At 50.0% G+C, this 21,708-nt stretch overlaps 2 protein-coding genes across 2 annotated transcripts in view; one reads left to right on the top strand and one right to left on the bottom strand.

The window, feature by feature from the left end:
- Window positions 1-4,465: 4,465 nt before the first annotated feature.
- On the top strand, window positions 4,466-12,334 carry LOC142219345 (uncharacterized). Its single transcript, XM_075288333.1, has 7 exons — window positions 4,466-4,534; window positions 7,995-8,112; window positions 8,213-8,404; window positions 8,475-8,598; window positions 8,690-8,769; window positions 9,390-9,513; window positions 10,383-12,334. The coding sequence occupies exons 1-7, from the start codon at window positions 4,503-4,505 to the stop codon at window positions 11,372-11,374; spliced, it is 1,662 nt and encodes a 553-aa protein (XP_075144434.1). The 5' UTR covers window positions 4,466-4,502; the 3' UTR covers window positions 11,375-12,334.
- Window positions 12,335-14,364: 2,030 nt separating this feature from the next.
- LOC142219342 (uncharacterized) overlaps window positions 14,365-21,708 on the bottom strand; it is a 37,433-nt gene continuing 30,089 nt past the window's right edge. Inside the window, exons 5-7 of the mRNA XM_075288325.1 lie at window positions 21,420-21,517; window positions 17,841-17,964; window positions 14,365-17,458 (exon numbers count right to left, since the gene is read on the bottom strand). Coding sequence (XP_075144426.1) covers window positions 16,410-17,458; window positions 17,841-17,964; window positions 21,420-21,517 — 1,271 coding nt within the window. The 3' untranslated portion in view covers window positions 14,365-16,409. The remainder of the gene's footprint in view (window positions 17,459-17,840; window positions 17,965-21,419; window positions 21,518-21,708) is intronic.

Raw genomic sequence — 21,708 nt, forward strand, 5'->3', positions numbered from 1 at the left:
CTCCGCTGTGTGCTGGGTCAGGGGGTTACAGTCACTGACAGTCCTGAGGATGGCGCTCTGGTGTCCTCTGTCACCCCCGCTGTGTGCTGGGTCAGGGGTTACAGTCACTGACAGTCCTGAGGATGGCGCTCTGGTGTCCTCTGTCACCCCCGCTGTGTGCTGGGTCAGGGGGTTACAGTCACTGACAGTCCTGAGGATGGCGCTCTGGTGTCCTCTGTCACCCCCGCTGTGTGCTGGGTCACGGGGTTACAGTCACTGACAGTCCTGAGGATGGCGCTCTGGTGTCCTCTGTCACCCCCGCTGTGTGCTGGGTCAGAGGTTACAGTCACTGACAGTCCTGAGGATGGCGCTCTGGTGTCCTCTGTCACCCCCGCTGTGTGCTGGGTCAGGGGGTTACAGTCACTGACAGTCCTGAGGATGGCGCTCTGGTGTCCTCTGTCACCTCCGCTGTGTGCTGGGTCAGGGGGTTACAGTCACTGACAGTCCTGAGGATGGCGCTCTGGTGTCCTCTGTCACCTCCGCTGTGTGCTGGGTCAGGAGGTTACAGTCACTGACAGTCCTGAGGATGGCGCTCTGGTGTCCTCTGTCCCCCCCGCTGTGTGCTGGGTCAGGGGGTTACAGTCACTGACAGTCCTGAGGATGGCGCTCTGGTGTCCTCTGTCACCTCCGCTGTGTGCTGGGTCAGGAGGTTACAGTCACTGACAGTCCTGAGGATGGCGCTCTGGTGTCCTCTGTCCCCCCCGCTGTGTGCTGGGTCAGGGGGTTACAGTCACTGACAGTCCTGAGGATGGCGCTCTGGTGTCCTCTGTCACCTCCGCTGTGTGCTGGGTCAGGGGGTTACAGTCACTGACAGTCCTGAGGATGGCGCTCTGGTGTCCTCTGTCACCCCCGCTGTGTGCTGGGTCAGGGGGTTACAGTCACTGACAGTCCTGAGGATGGCGCTCTGGTGTCCTCTGTCACCCCCGCTGTGTGCTGGGTCAGGGGGTTACAGTCACTGACAGTCCTGAGGATGGCGCTCTGGTGTCCTCTGTCACCTCCGCTGTGTGCTGGGTCAGGGGTTACAGTCACTGACAGTCCTGAGGATGGCGCTCTGGTGTCCTCTGTCACCCCCGCTGTGTGCTGGGTCAGGGGGTTACAGTCACTGACAGTCCTGAGGATGGCGCTCTGGTGTCCTCTGTCACCCCCGCTGTGTGCTGGGTCAGGGGGTTACAGTCACTGACAGTCCTGAGGATGGCGCTCTGGTGTCCTCTGTCACCCCCGCTGTGTGCTGGGTCAGGGGGTTACAGTCACTGACAGTCCTGAGGATGGCGCTCTGGTGTCCTCTGTCCCCCCCGCTGTGTGCTGGGTCAGGGGGTTACAGTCACTGACAGTCCTGAGGATGGCGCTCTGGTGTCCTCTGTCACCCCCGCTGTGTGCTGGGTCAGGGGGTTACAGTCACTGACAGTCCTGAGGATGGCGCTCTGGTGTCCTCTGTCACCTCCGCTGTGTGCTGGGTCAGGAGGTTACAGTCACTGACAGTCCTGAGGATGGCGCTCTGGTGTCCTCTGTCACCCCCGCTGTGTGCTGGGTCAGGGGGTTACAGTCACTGACAGTCCTGAGGATGGCGCTCTGGTGTCCTCTGTCACCTCCGCTGTGTGCTGGGTCAGGGGTTACAGTCACTGACAGTCCTGAGGATGGCGCTCTGGTGTCCTCTGTCACCTCCGCTGTGTGCTGGGTCAGGGGGTTACAGTCACTGACAGTCCTGAGGATGGCGCTCTGGTGTCCTCTGTCACCCCCGCTGTGTGCTGGGTCAGGGGGTTACAGTCACTGACAGTCCTGAGGATGGCGCTCTGGTGTCCTCTGTCACCTCCGCTGTGTGCTGGGTCAGGGGGTTACAGTCACTGACAGTCCTGAGGATGGCGCTCTGGTGTCCTCTGTCACCCCCGCTGTGTGCTGGGTCAGGGGTTACAGTCACTGACAGTCCTGAGGATGGCGCTCTGGTGTCCTCTGTCACCCCCGCTGTGTGCTGGGTCAGGGGGTTACAGTCACTGACAGTCCTGAGGATGGCGCTCTGGTGTCCTCTGTCACCTCCGCTGTGTGCTGGGTCAGGGGTTACAGTCACTGACAGTCCTGAGGATGGCGCTCTGGTGTCCTCTGTCACCTCCGCTGTGTGCTGGGTCAGGGGGTTACAGTCACTGACAGTCCTGAGGATGGCGCTCTGGTGTCCTCTGTCACCCCCGCTGTGTGCTGGGTCAGGAGGTTACAGTCACTGACAGTCCTGAGGATGGCGCTCTGGTGTCCTCTGTCCCCCCCGCTGTGTGCTGGGTCAGGGGGTTACAGTCACTGACAGTCCTGAGGATGGCGCTCTGGTGTCCTCTGTCACCCCCGCTGTGTGCTGGGTCAGGGGGTTACAGTCACTGACAGTCCTGAGGATGGCGCTCTGGTGTCCTCTGTCACCTCCGCTGTGTGCTGGGTCAGGGGTTTACAGTCACTGACAGTCCTGAGGATGGCGCTCTGGTGTCCTCTGTCACCCCCGCTGTGTGCTGGGTCAGGGGGTTACAGTCACTGACAGTCCTGAGGATGGCGCTCTGGTGTCCTCTGTCACCTCCGCTGTGTGCTGGGTCAGGGGGTTACAGTCACTGACAGTCCTGAGGATGGCGCTCTGGTGTCCTCTGTCACCTCCGCTGTGTGCTGGGTCAGGGGGTTACAGTCACTGACAGTCCTGAGGATGGCGCTCTGGTGTCCTCTGTCACCCCCGCTGTGTGCTGGGTCAGGGGGTTACAGTCACTGACAGTCCTGAGGATGGCGCTCTGGTGTCCTCTGTCACCTCCGCTGTGTGCTGGGTCAGGGGGTTACAGTCACTGACAGTCCTGAGGATGGCGCTCTGGTGTCCTCTGTCACCCCCGCTGTGTGCTGGGTCAGGGGGTTACAGTCACTGACAGTCCTGAGGATGGCGCTCTGGTGTCCTCTGTCCCCTCCGCTGTGTGCTGGGTCAGGGGGTTACAGTCACTGACAGTCCTGAGGATGGCGCTCTGGTGTCCTCTGTCACCTCCGCTGTGTGCTGGGTCAGGGGGTTACAGTCACTGACAGTCCTGAGGATGGCGCTCTGGTGTCCACTGTCACCTCCGCTGTGTGCTGGGTCAGGGGGTTACAGTCACTGACAGTCCTGAGGATGGCGCTCTGGTGTCCTCTGTCACCTCCGCTGTGTGCTGGGTCAGGGGGTTACAGTCACTGACAGTCCTGAGGATGGCGCTCTGGTGTCCTCTGTCCCCCCCGCTGTGTGCTGGGTCAGGGGGTTACAGTCACTGACAGTCCTGAGGATGGCGCTCTGGTGTCCTCTGTCCCCCCCGCTGTGTGCTGGGTCAGGGGGTTACAGTCACTGACAGTCCTGAGGATGGCGCTCTGGTGTCCTCTGTCACCTCCGCTGTGTGCTGGGTCAGGGGGTTACAGTCACTGACAGTCCTGAGGATGGCGCTCTGGTGTCCTCTGTCCCCTCCGCTGTGTGCTGGGTCAGGGGGTTACAGTCACTGACAGTCCTGAGGATGGCGCTCTGGTGTCCTCTGTCACCTCCGCTGTGTGCTGGGTCAGGGGGTTACAGTCACTGACAGTCCTGAGGATGGCGCTCTGGTGTCCTCTGTCACCCCCGCTGTGTGCTGGGTCAGGGGGTTACAGTCACTGACAGTCCTGAGGATGGCGCTCTGGTGTCCTCTGTCCCCCCCGCTGTGTGCTGGGTCAGGGGGTTACAGTCACTGACAGTCCTGAGGATGGCGCTCTGGTGTCCTCTGTCACCTCCGCTGTGTGCTGGGTCAGGGGGTTACAGTCACTGACAGTCCTGAGGATGGCGCTCTGGTGTCCTCTGTCACCTCCGCTGTGTGCTGGGTCAGGGGGTTACAGTCACTGACAGTCCTGAGGATGGCGCTCTGGTGTCCTCTGTCACCTCCGCTGTGTGCTGGGTCAGGGGTTACAGTCACTGACAGTCCTGAGGATGGCGCTCTGGTGTCCTCTGTCACCTCCGCTGTGTGCTGGGTCAGGGGGTTACAGTCACTGACAGTCCTGAGGATGGCGCTCTGGTGTCCTCTGTCACCTCCGCTGTGTGCTGGGTCAGGGGGTTACAGTCACTGACAGTCCTGAGGATGGCGCTCTGGTGTCCTCTGTCACCTCCGCTGTGTGCTGGGTCAGGGGTTACAGTCACTGACAGTCCTGAGGATGGCGCTCTGGTGTCCTCTGTCACCCCCGCTGTGTGCTGGGTCAGGGGGTTACAGTCACTGACAGTCCTGTGAAGCGGGTTTCCATAGCAATCGAGAGTTGTCTGAATGAAATAACTTTATTGTAACGTCTGACTGACACACAGTATAAGCCACAACAAAATGGCCGCCGCTGCCCTCATATACAGGTGTGCACAGCGCTGGGGAGCCGCGGCCATGGACTCGGGGACTCTCCGTAGGTGATCCGGATCACGTGACGTCCTCCCACCGGTATCACAGATACTGACCGGAAGTGACGAGTGTTTCCGGGGCGAATTAATGGCAGTAAATAGAGAAGCAATAAATGTCAGGTCAGTGAATGTCTGTCAGTGTGAGCGGGAGAGAAGATGGCTGTGTGTCTGATAATATGTCTGTCTATAGAGAGTGGACGTGAGATGTCTCTGCTGTGCACCATATATATATATACAGGACTACTATACTGCCTCCCTATATACAGGACTACTATACTGCCTCCCTATATACAGGACTACTATACTGTCTCCCTATATACAGGACTACTATACTGCCCCCTATATACAGGACTACTATACTGCCTCCCTATATACAGGACTACTATACTGCCTCCCTATATACAGGACTACTATACTGCCCCCTATATACAGGACTACTATACTGCCTCCCTATATACAGGACTACTATACTGCCTCCCTATATACAGGACTACTATACTGCCCCCTATATACAGGACTACTATACTGCCTCCCTATATACAGGACTACTATACTGCCCCCTATATACAGGACTACTATACTGTCCCCCTATATACAGGACTACTATACTGCCTCCCTATATACAGGACTACTATACTGCCCCCTATATACAGGACTACTATACTGCCTCCCTATATACAGGACTACTATACTGCCCCCTATATACAGGACTACTATACTGTCCCCCTATATACAGGACTACTATACTGCCTCCCTATATACAGGACTACTATACTGCCCCCTATATACAGGACTACTATACTGCCTCCCTATATACAGGACTACTATACTGCCCCCTATATACAGGACTACTATACTGCCTCCCTATATACAGGACTACTATACTGCCCCCTATATACAGGACTACTATACTGCCCCCTATATACAGGACTACTATACTGCCTCCCTATATACAGGACTACTATACTGCCTCCCTATATACAGGACTACTATACTGCCCCCTATATACAGGACTACTATACTGCCTCCCTATATACAGGACTACTATACTGCCTCCCTATATACAGGACTACTATACTGCCCCCTATATACAGGACTACTATACTGCCTCCCTATATACAGGACTACTATACTGCCCCCTATATACAGGACTACTATACTGTCCCCCTATATACAGGACTACTATACTGCCTCCCTATATACAGGACTACTATACTGCCCCCTATATACAGGACTACTATACTGCCTCCCTATATACAGGACTACTATACTGCCCCCTATATACAGGACTACTATACTGTCCCCCTATATACAGGACTACTATACTGTCTCCCTATATACAGGACTACTATACTGTCCCCCTATATACAGGACTACTATACTGTCCCCCTATATACAGGACTACTATACTGCCCCCTATATACAGGACTACTATACTGTCTCCCTATATACAGGACTACTATACTGTCCCCCTATATACAGGACTACTATACTGTCTCCCTATATACAGGACTACTATACTGCCCCCCTATATACAGGACTACTATACTGCCCCCCTATATACAGGACTACTATACTGTCCCCCTATATACAGGACTACTATACTGCCCCCTATATACAGGACTACTATACTGTCTCCCTATATACATGACTACAATACTGCCCCCCTATATACGGGACTACTATACTGTCCCCCTATATACGGGACTACTATACTGCCCCCTATATACAGGACTACTATACTGCCCCCCTATATACAGGACTACTATACTGCCCCCTATATACAGGACTACTATACTGTCTCCCTATATACAGGATTACTATACTGTCTCCCTATATACAGGATTACTATACTGTCTCCCTATATACATGACTACAATACTGCCCCCCCTATATACGGGACTACTATACTGTCTCCCTATATACATGATCGCTTCTTGTTTGGCGAGCTCCTGATATCTGCTGATATTTGACCATAAATGATTCTGAAGGTTTTTCCCTCTTCCGTCTCCTGCTGGATCTGTGCAGAGGATTCGGTTCTGTTCAGGCACCGATCATATTGCTATGGTAGCAGAGAGAGGAAAGTCTTAAAGGGTCTCCTACCTTTAGATGTCTTCTCCGCGCCGCCGTTCCGTAGAAATCCCAGGTTTCCTCGGTATGCAAATGAGTTCTTTCGCAGCACTGGCGGCGTCCCCAATGCTGTGCGAGAACTCTCCAGCGACACCTCCATCTTCTTCCGGCCTCGGACAGAGCCGACTGTGCATGCCCACAGGCCACAAGAAAATGGCCACTTACTTACTGTGTAAGTAGGGGGTCACGTCCTCCAGCGAGTCCAAAACTAAAGTAAAACTATAGATATAACTTTTCAGTCACTCCCCCCCCCCCCCCATCACTATACACATTATCTTCAGTGTGTATACACTACCGAGACTGAACTGGGGCTGTGTATACCAGAAGCGCTCACTTCATTCCCTGCCCGAGCAGATGCGACTTAAGAAGAGACAAGACGGATGTGGAGAATTTGTAGCCAAGACCCGGGAACGCCCGGCAGACACTTGGTAACCAATTAAGATATAGAGCGTGAGTGAGAGAACATGGAGGATTAAAGGGATTCTACCATTAAACTACCTTTTTTTTCTAATGAACACGTCGGAATAGCCTTAAGAAAGGCTATTCGTCTCCTACCTTTAGACGTGGTCTCCGCCGCACCGTTCCGTAGAAATACCGGTTTTAACCAGTATGCAAATGAGCTCTCCGCAGCAATGAGGGCGGGCCCCAGCGCTGAAACACCGATGAGCGCATCCCCATTGCTGCCCGAGAGCTCTTTCCTGCGCCGCCTCCTTCTTCTGCAGCAACTCCGCCTCTTCTGGCTTCTCTTGCTCTTGTAGTTCTATACTGGAGCATAGAGAGGCCACCCCAAAATGGCCGCCGGCCGACTCCTGTATTGAACTGCAAGAGCGGCTACCCAAAAATGGCCATTTTTGGGTAGCCGCTCTTGCAATTCAATACAGGAGCCAGCCGGCGGCCATTTTGGGGTAGCCGCTCTTGCAATTCAATACAGGAGCCGGCCGGCGGCCATTTTGGGGTAGCCACTCTTGCAATTCAATACAGGAGCCGGCTGGCAGCCATTTTGGGGTGGCCTCTCTATACTCCTGTATCGAACTACAAGAGCAAGAGAAGCCAGAAGAGGCGGAGTTGCTGCAGAAGAAGGAGGCGGCGCAGGAAAGAGCTCTGGGCAGCAATGGGGATGCGCTCATCGGCGTTTCAGCGCTGGGCTCCACCCTCATTGCTGCGGAGAGCTCATTTGCATACCGGGTTAAAACCGGTATTTCTACGGAACGGCGCGGCGGAGACCACGTCTAAAGGTAGGAGACGAATAGCCTTTCTTAAGGCTATACCGACGTGTTCATTAGAAAAAAAGGTAGTGTAATTGTAGAATCCCTTTAAGCTTCACTCCTTGGGAATATTGAGCTATTAACTTTACAATCCTACTGTAACCGCCACCTCACGTTCCGTCCATATATCCTGCTATATAGCGTATCCATACGTTACCTGTATTTTCCCGTTCTTGTTCCCGCAGCACAGCCATGGCCCCTTCACTGACTGATCTCCTGGAGCTGCAGAAGAATAACAGCAACGAGATGATCGACAGGATCCTAAAGCTGAGCCTGGAGATCATCTACCTGCTGAGCGGAGAGGTGAGGGATTGTGGGGATGACATCACGTGATCTCTCTATTCTCTGGAGGATTCTGTGAACATATTTAGTGAAATTTGTCCCACTCTTTCTCCATGTTTAGGATTGCACGGTGGTGAAGAAAACCTCTGGTCAGAGTGCGGGCCCTAATAGATGTCCCCTTGTGTCAAGACAATGGAGGAGGAGCCAGAGTCCCATGAAGATACCTCCAATTCATTCCCTGATATGTAAGACTAAAAACGAGCAGAAGATCCTGGACCTCACCAACAAGATCATAGAGCTGCTGACCGGAGAGGTGAGCGCCGCTGGGACATTAGGGATGATGTGTCTGGATGACGCTGAGGACGGTGTCATTGTGTTGTCAGGTTCCTATAAGGTGTCAGGACGTCACCGTCTATTTCTCCATGGAGGACTGGGAGTATTTAGAAGGACACAAGGATCTCCACAATAACATCAAGATGGAGGATCAGCAGACCCTCAAATCACCAGGTAAGAAGAGACTTGCCAATATATTTTTGAGGATCACCAAGTTGGCCTTCATCTCATCATCACATATGTTCATGGCTTGTGTTTCTTACAGATGGATCCAGTGAGAGAAATCCAAGCCCAGATTCCCAGAACTGTCCAGAAGATGATGATAATGTCGCGCAGGATCATCAGGTGAATGGAACAACGTTTCCTGAAAATCAAAGTCCAGTAAATGTAACACTGTGTGGACCTAAATGGAGGAGGTGGACAGAATGTAGAGGACTACTTGTTACTGTTACAGTGGCCACCAAGCTTATTTTGCCCTTTTGGCCAAGAAAATAATTGGAGTTCAGTAATTTGAGGTTTTGTTCTTCTTTTGCACCCGTGATCTCCATGGTCATCTGTGACCGAACAATGAAGATCACGGCATTGACATTTCCAGTTGGCTGGAGCTGGGTCCGTTGAGTTATTGCGATGGGCCCTGGCATGTCGTGGACTAAATAGCATGACCTGAGCTGTCAGTTTGATTTTTGACACTAAACCACACACAGGTCCTTACGTGACTAGTGGATAACTGCCCCAAAGTAGCAGGAGATAACAGTCATGAGGGCAAGCATGAGTCCGAGAACTCAACCCCCCTTCCCTCCAGAGCGCAGTGAGTCACGTCACCCGTTCTAATGCTAGATAAGGCGATAGAACAGGCCGAGAACCTTAAGATCATGTAACGAATGGGAGGAATAATCTCACATAGCAGACAGATGATGTTCTAGATGTCTGCCGCCGTCAGCTGACCTGTATATCACGTGTTCTAGATGGTGAATGAGGCTGAAGATCTGACTGATTTTAAAGTTGAAGTGATTGCAGGAGAAGAGGAGATGTCTATGACGGGTGAGCAGCCATGTAAGGAGGAGGAAGAGGCCACAGATATCAGTCCAGGTGAGTGTGATGGAGTCGTCAAACCATCAGTCTTATAGGAGGAGGAAAGTTTATTGAAGAGTCAGAAAACAGGAAAAAAAAAACATTGAGATAAAAGTCATTTTTGAGAAATAATGAAACAGGAGAACCGAGGCCACCGAGGATGTCTGGAGGAGGTAACTGAGGCTGGGTCGTGTCCAAAAACATCAGTTCTTAATGGACGTTGTCCAGACAAAAATGGACACCCAAACGTATTCCCCTTTCCCTGGTGTTTCCCCGCGCGGTGCCGTCCTGCAGCCATGTTGTTTTTTGGTGGAAGTACCCGCTGCACAGGTAGCGGAATGTCACAGCCGGCGAGGAGCTGCAGGACTGGACCATGCTGGGAGGAGATCAGCCATTGTCTATGAGTAGATACTATAATGACCTCTAAGTACAGAAGAGCCTCTTATTGACTTTGTACAGTCATGGTAGGGTATCCTTTAAGCTGAAACATTAAAGGGGTTATCCTGGCAAAGAATATTGATGGCGGATCCCAAAGATAGTTCAACAATCAGACATGTTTCCTTCCATCGGCTGTTCATGGAATAGAGGAAGAAGCGGCCGGATCCATCCTACGTGTAGTGGCCAAACCAGCTCCTCTTCTCATGAATGCAGTGACTCGGTTCGGCCACTACATAGAGAACAGCGCTGTCTGCTTCCTGCTCTATTCTCTGTGTATCAGTTGCTGAGAGCTGCACTTGGATAGGTCATCAATTATTTTTTTTAGCCTGGAAAACCCCTTTAAATTTGGAAGAATACGTTCTATCAGATTATATATGACTGCGGTCACTTCGTTGAGTATTACTGCCATACCACTCCGACCATCTAAACACTGTCCTTTCTATTCCTAGAAAACGACCAGACAAATATCTCGGAAGAACATCTGCTAAGATATCACGATGAGCAAGAAGATAATGATGTCACGCACGATTCTCCAGTAGATGACCCCCTGACCCCCAATACCCACGCAGACTTATCTTCCGATCCGTCTAATCATGACTACTCATCTCTGGATCAGTCACAGGTTGTCACACAAAACACAAGTCATAGCGTGGAGAAAATTTTTACATATCCGGAATGTGAGAAACCGTTTTTGCAGAAATCTGATCTTTTTCCGTGTCCCCGTTGCGGTAAGTCTTCTGCTTGGGACTCGTATGTTGTAGATCAGCAGAGACTTTACACAGGGGAGAAACCTTGTTCATGTTTCACACAGAATGCGTATCTTCTTAACAACCAGAGAACACACCCCGGTGTGAATCAGTACCAATGTACGGAGTGTGGCAAATGGTTCACGCACAAAGCCAATCTGGAGAGACACGAGAGAATTCACAAGGACGAGAGGCCGTACCCCTGCTCCGAATGTGGCAAATGCTTCACCCAGAAATCAGATCTTATCAAACATCAGAGAATCCACACGGGGGAGAAGCCCTTCTCATGTTCAGAATGCGGCAAGTGTTTCACCAAGAAATCGGTTCTAGTTAAACATCAGAGGATTCACACGGGAGAGAGGCCGTTCCCATGTTTGGAGTGCGGGAAGTCCTTCACCCAGAAATCGGGTCTTGTCGAACATCGGAGAATCCACACAGGAGAGAAGCCTTATTCATGTTTGGAGTGCGGGAAAAGTTTTACTAAGAAATCCAATCTTGCGAAACACTGGAAAATCCACACAGGGGAGAGGCCGTTCCCTTGTCTGGAATGTGGAAAGAGTTTTGCTCACAAATCTGGTCTCATTGAACACGGGAGACTGCACACGGGGGAGAAGCCATTTTCCTGCACGGAATGTGGGAGGTGCTTTAAGTACAGATCGAATTTTATAAGACATCAGGTTCTCCATACACAGTAGTCAGTCGTGCTCTACGCCTAGTGGGGACTTTTCTGAAAATCTCGAAGATCAGGATCCGAAGAGTGACAAAGACGGAGCTGGGCCTTGTTGGAGCCTTGTTATTCACTTCTCTCCCTCCATGGGTCTCCAATACTTTCTATTTTCTGAAAGTATAGTTAGAAGGTGCGGGTGAGGAGGGCGACCTCATCCTAAACTAAAAAGTTAACATATTTATTATGCGTTACCCGTCCACTGCCCCTGAAATTGGGGAGGCTGACCTGACCGTTCGCTATGGCCTCCGTAGCTGTTGTCGAGTGACCGGTAACTTTAGTCCCTAATCTAGTGGCTGACGGGACCGATATGGCCGATCAATGGTCTCAGCGGTTTGCTTTACTCTAAGTCCCTGTCCCTCACCAGCGACTGCTGAGGCCCGTGAGCCTTTTCACTTCCGGTCATGCCGAGAGACCAGGGACTGGGGCTGTACTGTAGCGTGTCAGGGGTCGGTGCGCTTTACACTTGATCTCTCTTCCTCATTCCCATGTGATATTGTCCCGGCTGCTGTGATTTTCTCTAGGACGATATTCCTTTCCTCTCTCGATGTGATATGTATCCCGATATATTGTCGTTTTATTTATGTCTCTATTTATTATATATGTTCTGTGCTTATGTCTTCGGAATGGAAATAAAACAATATGGCGTCGTGTAGGGTCCTGCTGATACAGTAGTGCCAGTGTTCCCGGGATCGGTAGTGTACGACGTATTCTCGTACAGACAAGGACTGCTGCTGTGATGTCTCTCATACACTAAAGAGTCTACGTGCATATAATGGTTTCACTCAGAAGCTGCAGCAAGATCCTATAGGACATTATACAGACGTTCGGACCTGTAGTGATGTGAATGAAGCACTTGGGCCGAGATAGAAAATTCCTCTGTAGCTGCTATTCCTATGTCTCTTCACTGTCACTCTGTGATCTGAACTGTCAGGAGATGGAATAAGCAGAGATTTCAGAGTGAGTATCAGTTTGGGGACTGGAGAAAGAGGCATTTTTCTCTAATAATAAAATATATTACAAAGTTCTCCTGTCCTAAAGGTTGGTCATGCCAAATATTATTAGCCCTTCTATTTCTGAAACCATTCTTACCACTCATGTAAAATCTGTCCTATGGTCTCCAGTCCAAAGCACTGGAACAGACAAGATGGAGGTCGACATCTCCGCTTATTTCCAACCAGGATTACTGTATGTTAAAAGTAGACCTTTGGCTTCTTCCTGTCAGGTCACCCGTGCAGGTTCACCGAGCTTGCCCTCGTTCCCAGGTGGACATCGTTGTATGGAAAGCCTTGTTGCCTTAACTGATTACTGAGGCCATGGCCTAGGATTACAGCCGTATACCTGAGGTGGCGTATGAGGACGCATTCGGTGGTCTAAGGCAGGGAAGAGCCCACCTAGTATCATCCATAGATCGTCTGGACAGAGGGTGGAAGATGGTAACGTAATGGAGGAATGAAACGGTAGCGTCCAGTCCGTCTGTTAAATGAGTTCAAGGTTGGCGAATTCACACAGATGAGTTGGGGTAAGTCAGTGTCTGTGTATGGTCGGGATATATTGGCCTGAGCTCAATTTAGCTGAACTGATCTGCATTCAGGCTGGTCAGTGCATGGACCGAGCTCCCCGGCCGAATTCATCTGTGTTGCACCGACCTTACAGACAGCTTACCTGGGCGGTCATTCCTGTGTGGAGGGAACCTGAGCAACCTCATTGTCAAATATTCGGTACATTAAGGAGTTAAATGAAAAGGGTAACAGACTAATACAGTATGTAGGCTTAAAGGGAGTGTCGTCAGGAAAATCATTGTCAGACGAATAACCGTACCTTGTAGGGTGACTTCTACACTTTCCAAAGATCAACACTTTTAGAAAAAATAGAGAAGTAGCTCACCTATCTTCCGTTCACCTGTCCTCCTGTGGTGCACGACCCTGTTCTCCTTGACCTCTTGGAGCAAAACGATGAGAAAAAAAATTCCAAAAAGGATTCAAACAAAGTTTGAAGGATCTGCAGCTCAGAGGAGGTTAAAACTCAAAAAAACTTTATTTCATACTTTTAAAAGGACTCACCCCAAGTGGGTGAATACATTCAGAGGTTTAACAACAGAGCATAGTGAGAAAAAGATAGAAAAATGTGGAAATAAAACCAAAAAACCGCTGACGCGTTTCGGGACAGATTTTTAGTGTCCCTTAATCATAGCGGAATACCTATGCTATGATATACCGCTATGATTAAGGGACACTAAAAATCTGTCCCGAAACGCGTCAGCGGTTTTTTGGTTTTATTTCCACATTTTTCTATCTTTTTCTCACTATGCTCTGTTGTTAAACCTCTGAATGTATTCACCCACTTGGGGTGAGTCCTTTTAAAAGTATGAAATAAAGTTTTTTTGAGTTTTAACCTCCTCTGAGCTGCAGATCCTTCAAACTTTGTTTGAATCCTTTTTGGAATTTTTTTTCTCAAACTTTCCAAAGATGTCTGTCCTACTCAGCACTGCAGCTCCGTTTTCATGAAAATCTGATTTTTATCCTTATGCAAATTAGCTGAAAAGGGTTTTAAGGGCATTTGTTCTTCTCCTGCCCACCCCGAACTACAGATAAAGTGTCAGGGAAGTGCGTAGGCGGAAAAAGGCAGCGTAGAGTCTAGATGGTTATGTTTGGCCTCACCAACAAGACCATGTCCCACGACGGTCCCTCTAATTCACTCCCTAATATGTAAGAATATAAATGATCAGAAGATCCTGGAGCTGAGAAACGAGATGGAGAGGTGACCAGAGGGCCAGCTATGGTGGAGAGGTGACCAGAGGGCCAGCTATGGTGAAGAGTTGGCCATCATGATCAATGACGTCTGACTATCGTGAGCCCCTTCAGCCAAGTGCTGGCCCATCAGGCCCTGGAAATATCGCTCCCTCCACCGAGGTCCCATGCGTGGATCTGGTATCGGTCCTGTATTATACCATAAATATAATAGTCCTTACACAGTCTGGCAAGTGTTTATTATTTTTCCGACTACAATACACGTTATATGTCACCCAACATATTATCAAATATTACTAACCAAGCACTTCCAATATATTATAATAACCAACACACAGGGAGAAATGAATATTATCATAGAAAGATACACGATATGACAACTGGAAGAATAGTCCACGGGCGGTGCCGTCCAGAACGTGGTGACGGGAGGGATCGGTGCAGAGCCGGAACAATTCACAACCTCTGCTTCCATTATAGATACAGTCCATGACGTCAGTCGTAACGGGCACCGATGATTCCTAAAGAGCCAATCCTTTCAAATCCTATATACAGAGGGGACGGAAAGTCTTCAGACCCTGTTAGATTTCTCCCTCTTTGTTTCCTTGCAGCCATGTTATTTCTCAGCAATGGACACTCGGCCCCGTCCTGACAGAATAAACCAGAAATTTTTGCAAGATTTTTGCAAATTTATTAAAAAAGGAAACCTGAGCTCTCCCCCGGCCATAAGTATTCGGAGCCTTTGCTCTGAGTATTTGCCCCTTTTGAGTTTGCACGGCCCGGAGTCTTTTTGATACAAGTTTTTCCCATCTGGATTTGGGGATCCTCTGCTGTTCTTCCTGGCAGATCCTCTCTAGTTCCGTCAGGTTGGATGGTGAACGTTGGTGGAGGCATTTTCAGGTCTCTCCAGAGAAGCTCCATTGGGTTGAGGTCGGTGCTCTGGCTGGGTCGGTCAGGAATCGTCACAGGTTTGTTCCTCAGCTGCTCCTTTGTTATTTTAGCCGTATTTCGGCCCAGTCTGAGGTCCAGAGCGCTCTGAAGAGGTTTTCTTCCAGGATATCTCTGTACTTGGCCGCATTCATCTTTCCTTCCATTACAACCAGTCGTCCTGTCCCATAGCCTGATGCTGCCGCCATGTCTCACTGTTGAGATTGTATTGGGCAGGGCCTGGTTGTCTCCACACAGACTGCTTAGAATTAACGCCATCAAGTTCCATCTTGGTCTCATCACAGCAAAGAATCTTATTTCTCATAGTCTGGGAGTCCTTCATGCGTTTTTGGCTTTCCTATGTCTTGCACTGAGCCGTCGTTCGGGCCCTTCTGCCATAAAGCCTCGACTGGTGGAGGCTGCAGTGATCGGTGACTTTGTGGAACGTTCTCCCATCTCTGGAGCTCGGCCACGGTGATCTTCGGGTTCTTCTTTACCTCTCACCAAGGTTCTTCTTCCACCATTGCTCATTTTGGCTGGACAGCCGGGTCTAGGAAGAGTTCTGGTCGTCCGAAACTTCTTCCATGTAAGGATTATGGAGGCCACTGTGCTCTGAGGAACTTTGAGTGCTGCAGAAATTCTTCTGTAACCTTGTCCAGATCTGGGCCTTGCCACAATCCAGTCTCTGAGCTCCTTGGGCAGTTCCTTTGACCTCCTGATTCTCTGAGCTGTGAGGTCTTATATAGACAGGTCTGCGCCTCCTAATTCAATCAGTTTCATTTTACACAGCCGGACTCCAAGGAAGGAGAAGAAACATCACGGGGAGGATCAGAAGGCAATGGACATATGTGAGTTACATATAAGAGTCACAGCAAAGGCTCCGAATACTTAAGGCCGGGGAGAGCTCCGGTTTTCTTTTGAAAAAATTTGCAAAAATCTCTACATTTCAGTTTTTTTATCTGTCAAGATGGGGCCCGAGTGTCCATTACTGAGAAATAACATGGCGGCAAGGAAACAAAGAGGGAAAAATGTAAAGGGGTTTGAAGACTTTCCGTACCCGCTGTATATGTAGTTGTCCAACGTAACCACGGCCATGACTCAGTGCTTCATGACACCTCCTCTATATGTTCAGTCTATGGGACTCATCACTCCATGATACATTCTGTCTGACTACTACAAGGAGCAGCGCAGAAGTCAACACCCTGCACCTCTCCCAGCCATGGTGGACCTCATGAAATGTAACTGTATAAGATGATGAATAATTCCACCCAAAATTGAAAGTTAAGGCCCGGGAGCGACCACAATGTGGGAAGAACCAGTACTTACAAGTCGTCACATGTTGCGATATAAGAAGGGCCTGTCACCTGTGTGAATTCTCTGATGTTTCATGAGAACAGATTTCTGGGTGAAGCACCTTCCACACTCCGAACACGAGAACGGTTTCTCTCCTTTGTGAATTCTCTGATGTTTATCTAGAACGGATTTCTGGGTGAAACACCTTCCGCATTCTGGGCACGAGAACGGCTTCTCCCCCGTGTGAATTCTCTGATGTTTAACAAGCACCGATTTGTCGGTAAAACATTTGCCGCATTCAGGACATGGAAATGGCCTCTCGCCCGTGTGAGTTCTCAGATGGTTAACCAGAACGGCTCTTTTGTTAAAACATTTACCACATACGGAACATGAAAATGGCCGCTCGCCCGTGTGGATTTTCTCGTGTTCACTAAGGCCCGACTTGTAGGTAAAACATTTTCCACATTCTAGGCATACAAAGGGTTTCTCCCCAGTGTGAATTCTCCCGTGTTCAACAAGGCTCGATTTTCGGGTAAAACATCTCCCACAATCCGAACACGAGAACGGCTTCTTTCCTGTGTGAAGTTTTTGATGTTCGAAAAGCCCCGATTTCTGGGCATAAGATTTGCCACATTCCGCACACGAGAACGGCTTCTCCCCTGTGTGAATTTTCTGATGTTTTACCAGATCTGATTCCTGCGTAAACCATTTCCCGCACTCGAGACACAGAAATTGGGGAGGACCCATGTTTGTTCTCTGCTGATGATACGGCCTTCGAGGTAAAGCTTTTCCATCATCTGGGCAAGGAAGAGACTTCTCTCCTGTGTAATGTCTCTGGTGTTCTAGAATATAAGATTCCCAATTGGAGGGTCGGCCGTTCTCGCCGCTGTCTGAGCTCTGAGTAAATTGGTCCTCCGGAAATCGGAATATATGACCTTCTATGCAGCCTGTACTTGGCGTACCAGCGGGTGACTGACCAGGAGACGTCCTCTTGGGATAAGACGATGGATCTCTGCGGAGGTGTTGTGGATGTACAATGGACGGAGTGGAGCGTTCTTCTTGTATGACGCCATTACCTTCAGCTAAATCTAGGGATAAACACAAATGTCACCTGGGTCACTGCTATGGTCATCGACTATGTACAAAATGGTACTTGGGCCATTCAGAGATCTAAGGGAGGGGGTGACTTCTATAATATTAATTCATATATATTTTTTCCACTTTTAGTCTTAGACCCCTTAGGGGCTCTGATCACCACTACACAATATACAGGCCTGGGTGGCATCAATGGGCTCCGACCGTCATGGAAAGAGACCTCTGCCCCTGGAGCTCATTCTAGGTTAGTGATCACCTCAGATCCCAGTCCTCAGATGTCTTGGTTAATTTCTGACCATGGTCATTGCTGCCGGTTCAGTGCAGATCCGGTGTGTATAGCGCCCTCCTGAGGAATAGGCTGGAATTACTGCTCACCTGGGCTGATATCTACAGGAATCTCCTCTTCCTTGTACTTCTGATCCTCCTTCACGTGCGCCTCGTCTACGTCATTGTCTATCACTTCTATCTTAATATCGGTCAAGTCTTCACCAGGGCTCACCTTATAGGAAAAACAGTATACAGGTCAATAAGGAGTGGAGTTACTTACAATAGATCTCGCAAGATTCAAGATCTTCAAGATTTAGTAAAATGATCAAAAATGTTGAATTTAAAGAAACGTTCCTCCACCAGAGTCCTCACAGCTCATCGTTCCAGAGATTTATTCTCAATGCTCGAATTGGTGGTGGGAAGGATTTGTTCCCCTGAGCTGGGGTAACTTGTCTTCTACCCCCATCGGGTTGTGCCTTCTGTCACGGAGCAAAGGTATACGTCTTCCTCCGGATGGTCTTTTGAATCAACACGGACGCAAGAGGTCGGGAGACAACAGCAATTTATTGTAATCCACAAAGTTAGTAGCCAGCGGCGGTCACATCAACCGTAATAACAATAAGTCCACAGAAGTCACAATCCAATGATAACTTTGGTTCCTTGGTCCTGTAACTATATCCTGGCTCTCTGCAGAGCTGTGCACAGGCCGGCTAACACATACTAACTGCTAGCTATATACTATATACTAAACTGTTACACCTATACCTGGGGGTGGGAAGGGCTGAGCCACAGATCCTTCCCCCCTCACCTATGCCAAGGAGAGCAGACTCCCTGTCTACTATGGACAATGCACAGTCCAACATCTTCTTGGAGACACTGATCAGATTATCTCCACCCATTGTCCTCACTAGTTAGAGGTATTTGCATACAATGTGCTAACACACTAGACCCGAATCAGCCAACTACACACTGATGTATATAACAGGTTAGAGAATACATTCCACATGAAATATATATTACACATTGCCTATAGTATAGACTCTAACCATCCCGTGACAACCCCTCCCCCTCTCAAAACATGTGCATGACACAATTGGCCTACACAGGTAAATTGGGGAATGCACATCAGTCTCTATAGCTCATATGTCCTCCTGCCGGGATAACCCATCTGCGTTCTGGTGTTGGTTCCCTCGGCGGTACTGAATGGTAAAGTTGTAGAGTTGAAGGGCTGGCATCTGGCAAAAAATCCGGTCGATCCATGTTGGCGTCTCTCTGAGCTTGGCTTCGGGTCACTGCTCCCACAAAGTGGCACTGTAGATTTCCAACATCGTTGCCTAACAGAACATCGGCCGGCAGCCCGCTCATCACACCAATTGTGCATCGTTTTGGTCCATAACCATAGTCGAGTTCCACGGTAGCTTTAGGAATACGTTTCCGAGTACCTCCTGCCAACTCGATAGAAAGGCCAGGGCCCTCCTCTAGGGCCTCGGGTCGCACAACTCGGGGGTCCGCTACCGTTAGGAAAGCTCCCGAGTCCCGGAATCCAACAACTGTTCGGCCATCCAGTAGGACCTCCTGCAAGTGCTTCCGCTGAAGGTTTGCGGGATGTGTGGCGGAAGGCTGAATCCCATAGACCCCTGGAGGTGGAACAGATGGGTCATTCATGGAGTCATCTGGAAATGGGGCCAAACTTTCTGTCCTAGGGGTGGTTCCCAGGTAGTGAATAGGCCGGGATGCCACGGTGGCCCGTGCCCCCATGTTAGCAGGGCAACTAGCTTGCAAATGTCCAGGCCGCCCGCACCCAAAACATCTGCGCTCTAGCATTCTTCCAGTGGGTCGTTGTCTAGGGACAGGGTTGTTCATAGCTGGAGGCCGATGGGCTGGGGCAGGGGTAGAGGGGGAATTGTAATCCTGAGGCCGGACACGAAAGGTGGGTGGCTGGCTGAAGGGTGTCTGGCGGACTGTGGTAGTTTTCCGCTCCTCTGCAAACAACCTCTTCCACTGCGGCTTGATGGTCAGGCCCTCATCTGCAAGGGAAGCAGCTTGCTCCACTGTGGCTGGGTTCCGTTCCAGCACCCACTCACGGATCTCAGCGGGGCACTGGGAAAAGAACTGTTCCTTAAGTATGACTTGGAGGATCTTATCGACTGTGTCAGCCTCCTCTCCTTCTAGCCAGCGCTTGCATGCTTGCTTCAACTTGTGGGCGAACATGTGGAAGGAGCTTCCCCCATTGTAAGACAAAGAGCGGAACTGAACTCGGTAGGTCTCTGGAGTGACTGCATAATACTTCTGCACCGCTCTTTTAATGGCCTCATAGTCCCGCTGATCACTAGGGTCCATGGCTCTGAGAGCTTCCGCAGCCCCATCTCGTAGGTGTCCCACCAGATACCGGACCCAATCCTTCTCTGGGACTTCCATCAGGCGGCACTGGTGTTCGAAGTCCTGAAAATATCCATCAACATCCCCAGCCGCTTCCTCAAAGGTCTTGAAGTGTTTATGGGAGACATATGGTGGTTCTCTCACTGTTGGGCTGGGGGTCGACGTTTGATTATAATTCCGCGTAGTTATCTCAGCCATTCGCATTTCATGCGCCATTCTTTCCTTTTCATGCGCCATTCTCTGTTCCTCCTTCTCCGTTTCCTGAGCCCTCTGTAATGCTCTACTCCTTTGCTCTGCAGTTGCTCCTAGCCCCAGCACTGCCAATTCCTCCTCATACAAAACAACCCATCTGCTCTTTTGGGTCTGTACCTGCCACTCCCGTATCTCTACTGTCTCCTGGGGGCAGCCCTCCTCATGGTCGCTTTGCAGGGTCATCTCCTCCAGTGCCTCGATCAGTTGCTCTTTCGTTCTTCCCTGGTAACTCAGGTTTAGTTCCCGGGCCCTTACTTGTAGACTTGCCATAGTCCAGTTCCTGTATTCTGAGGTTGTGGCTCCATTAATCGCTGGGCTGCTGTAGTCCATCTCGCTGTCCGCTGTTGATCCCACCGCTGCCAACCAGTTGTCACGGAGCAAAGGTATACGTCTTCCTCCGGATGGTCTTTTGAATCAACACGGACGCAAGAGGTCGGGAGACAACAGCAATTTATTGTAATCCACAAAGTTAGTAGCCAGCGGCGGTCACATCAACCGTAATAACAATAAGTCCACAGAAGTCACAATCCAATGATAACTTTGGTTCCTTGGTCCTGTAACTATATCCTGGCTCTCTGCAGAGCTGTGCACAGGCCGGCTAACACATACTAACTGCTAGCTATATACTATATACTAAACTGTTACACCTATACCTGGGGGTGGGAAGGGCTGAGCCACAGATCCTTCCCCCCTCACCTATGCCAAGGAGAGCAGACTCCCTGTCTACTATGGACAATGCACAGTCCAACATCTTCTTGGAGACACTGATCAGATTATCTCCACCCATTGTCCTCACTAGTTAGAGGTATTTGCATACAATGTGCTAACACACTAGACCCGAATCAGCCAACTACACACTGATGTATATAACAGGTTAGAGAATACATTCCACATGAAATATATATTACACATTGCCTATAGTATAGACTCTAACCATCCCGTGACACCTTCCTTTGGCCAAACACTGCAGGAGAGTAGGCCGAGCTCCATGGATGTAGGACTTATCTTTACATACATGTTATATATAATGTTTGGAGCACCTTCACTTCCATCTACCTGCAGATTCTCTGGGACGTTGTGATTTCCTTCTGTACAATCTGGGGAACATGGAGCACTAAGACATCTCTCCGAAGGATTCCTGTCACTGGGTCCATCTGTAGGAGAAAAACAAAAGTGACTTAAAACAATGGAGGAGATTTACTAAGAACCGTCACCTCCATATCAGTCTCTGCTGCAGCAGAGGAAGGGCCTGATTGAGGACATGGCACCGACCACATCATAAATCAGGTGAAACCTCCACCTGTGATGTGAGGGTCAGATGATGGGGGGGGGGATCTAGGGGCCC

Source organism: Leptodactylus fuscus, chromosome 10 (assembly GCF_031893055.1).
Source record: "Leptodactylus fuscus isolate aLepFus1 chromosome 10, aLepFus1.hap2, whole genome shotgun sequence".
Classification (NCBI taxonomy): Eukaryota; Metazoa; Chordata; class Amphibia; order Anura; family Leptodactylidae; genus Leptodactylus; species Leptodactylus fuscus.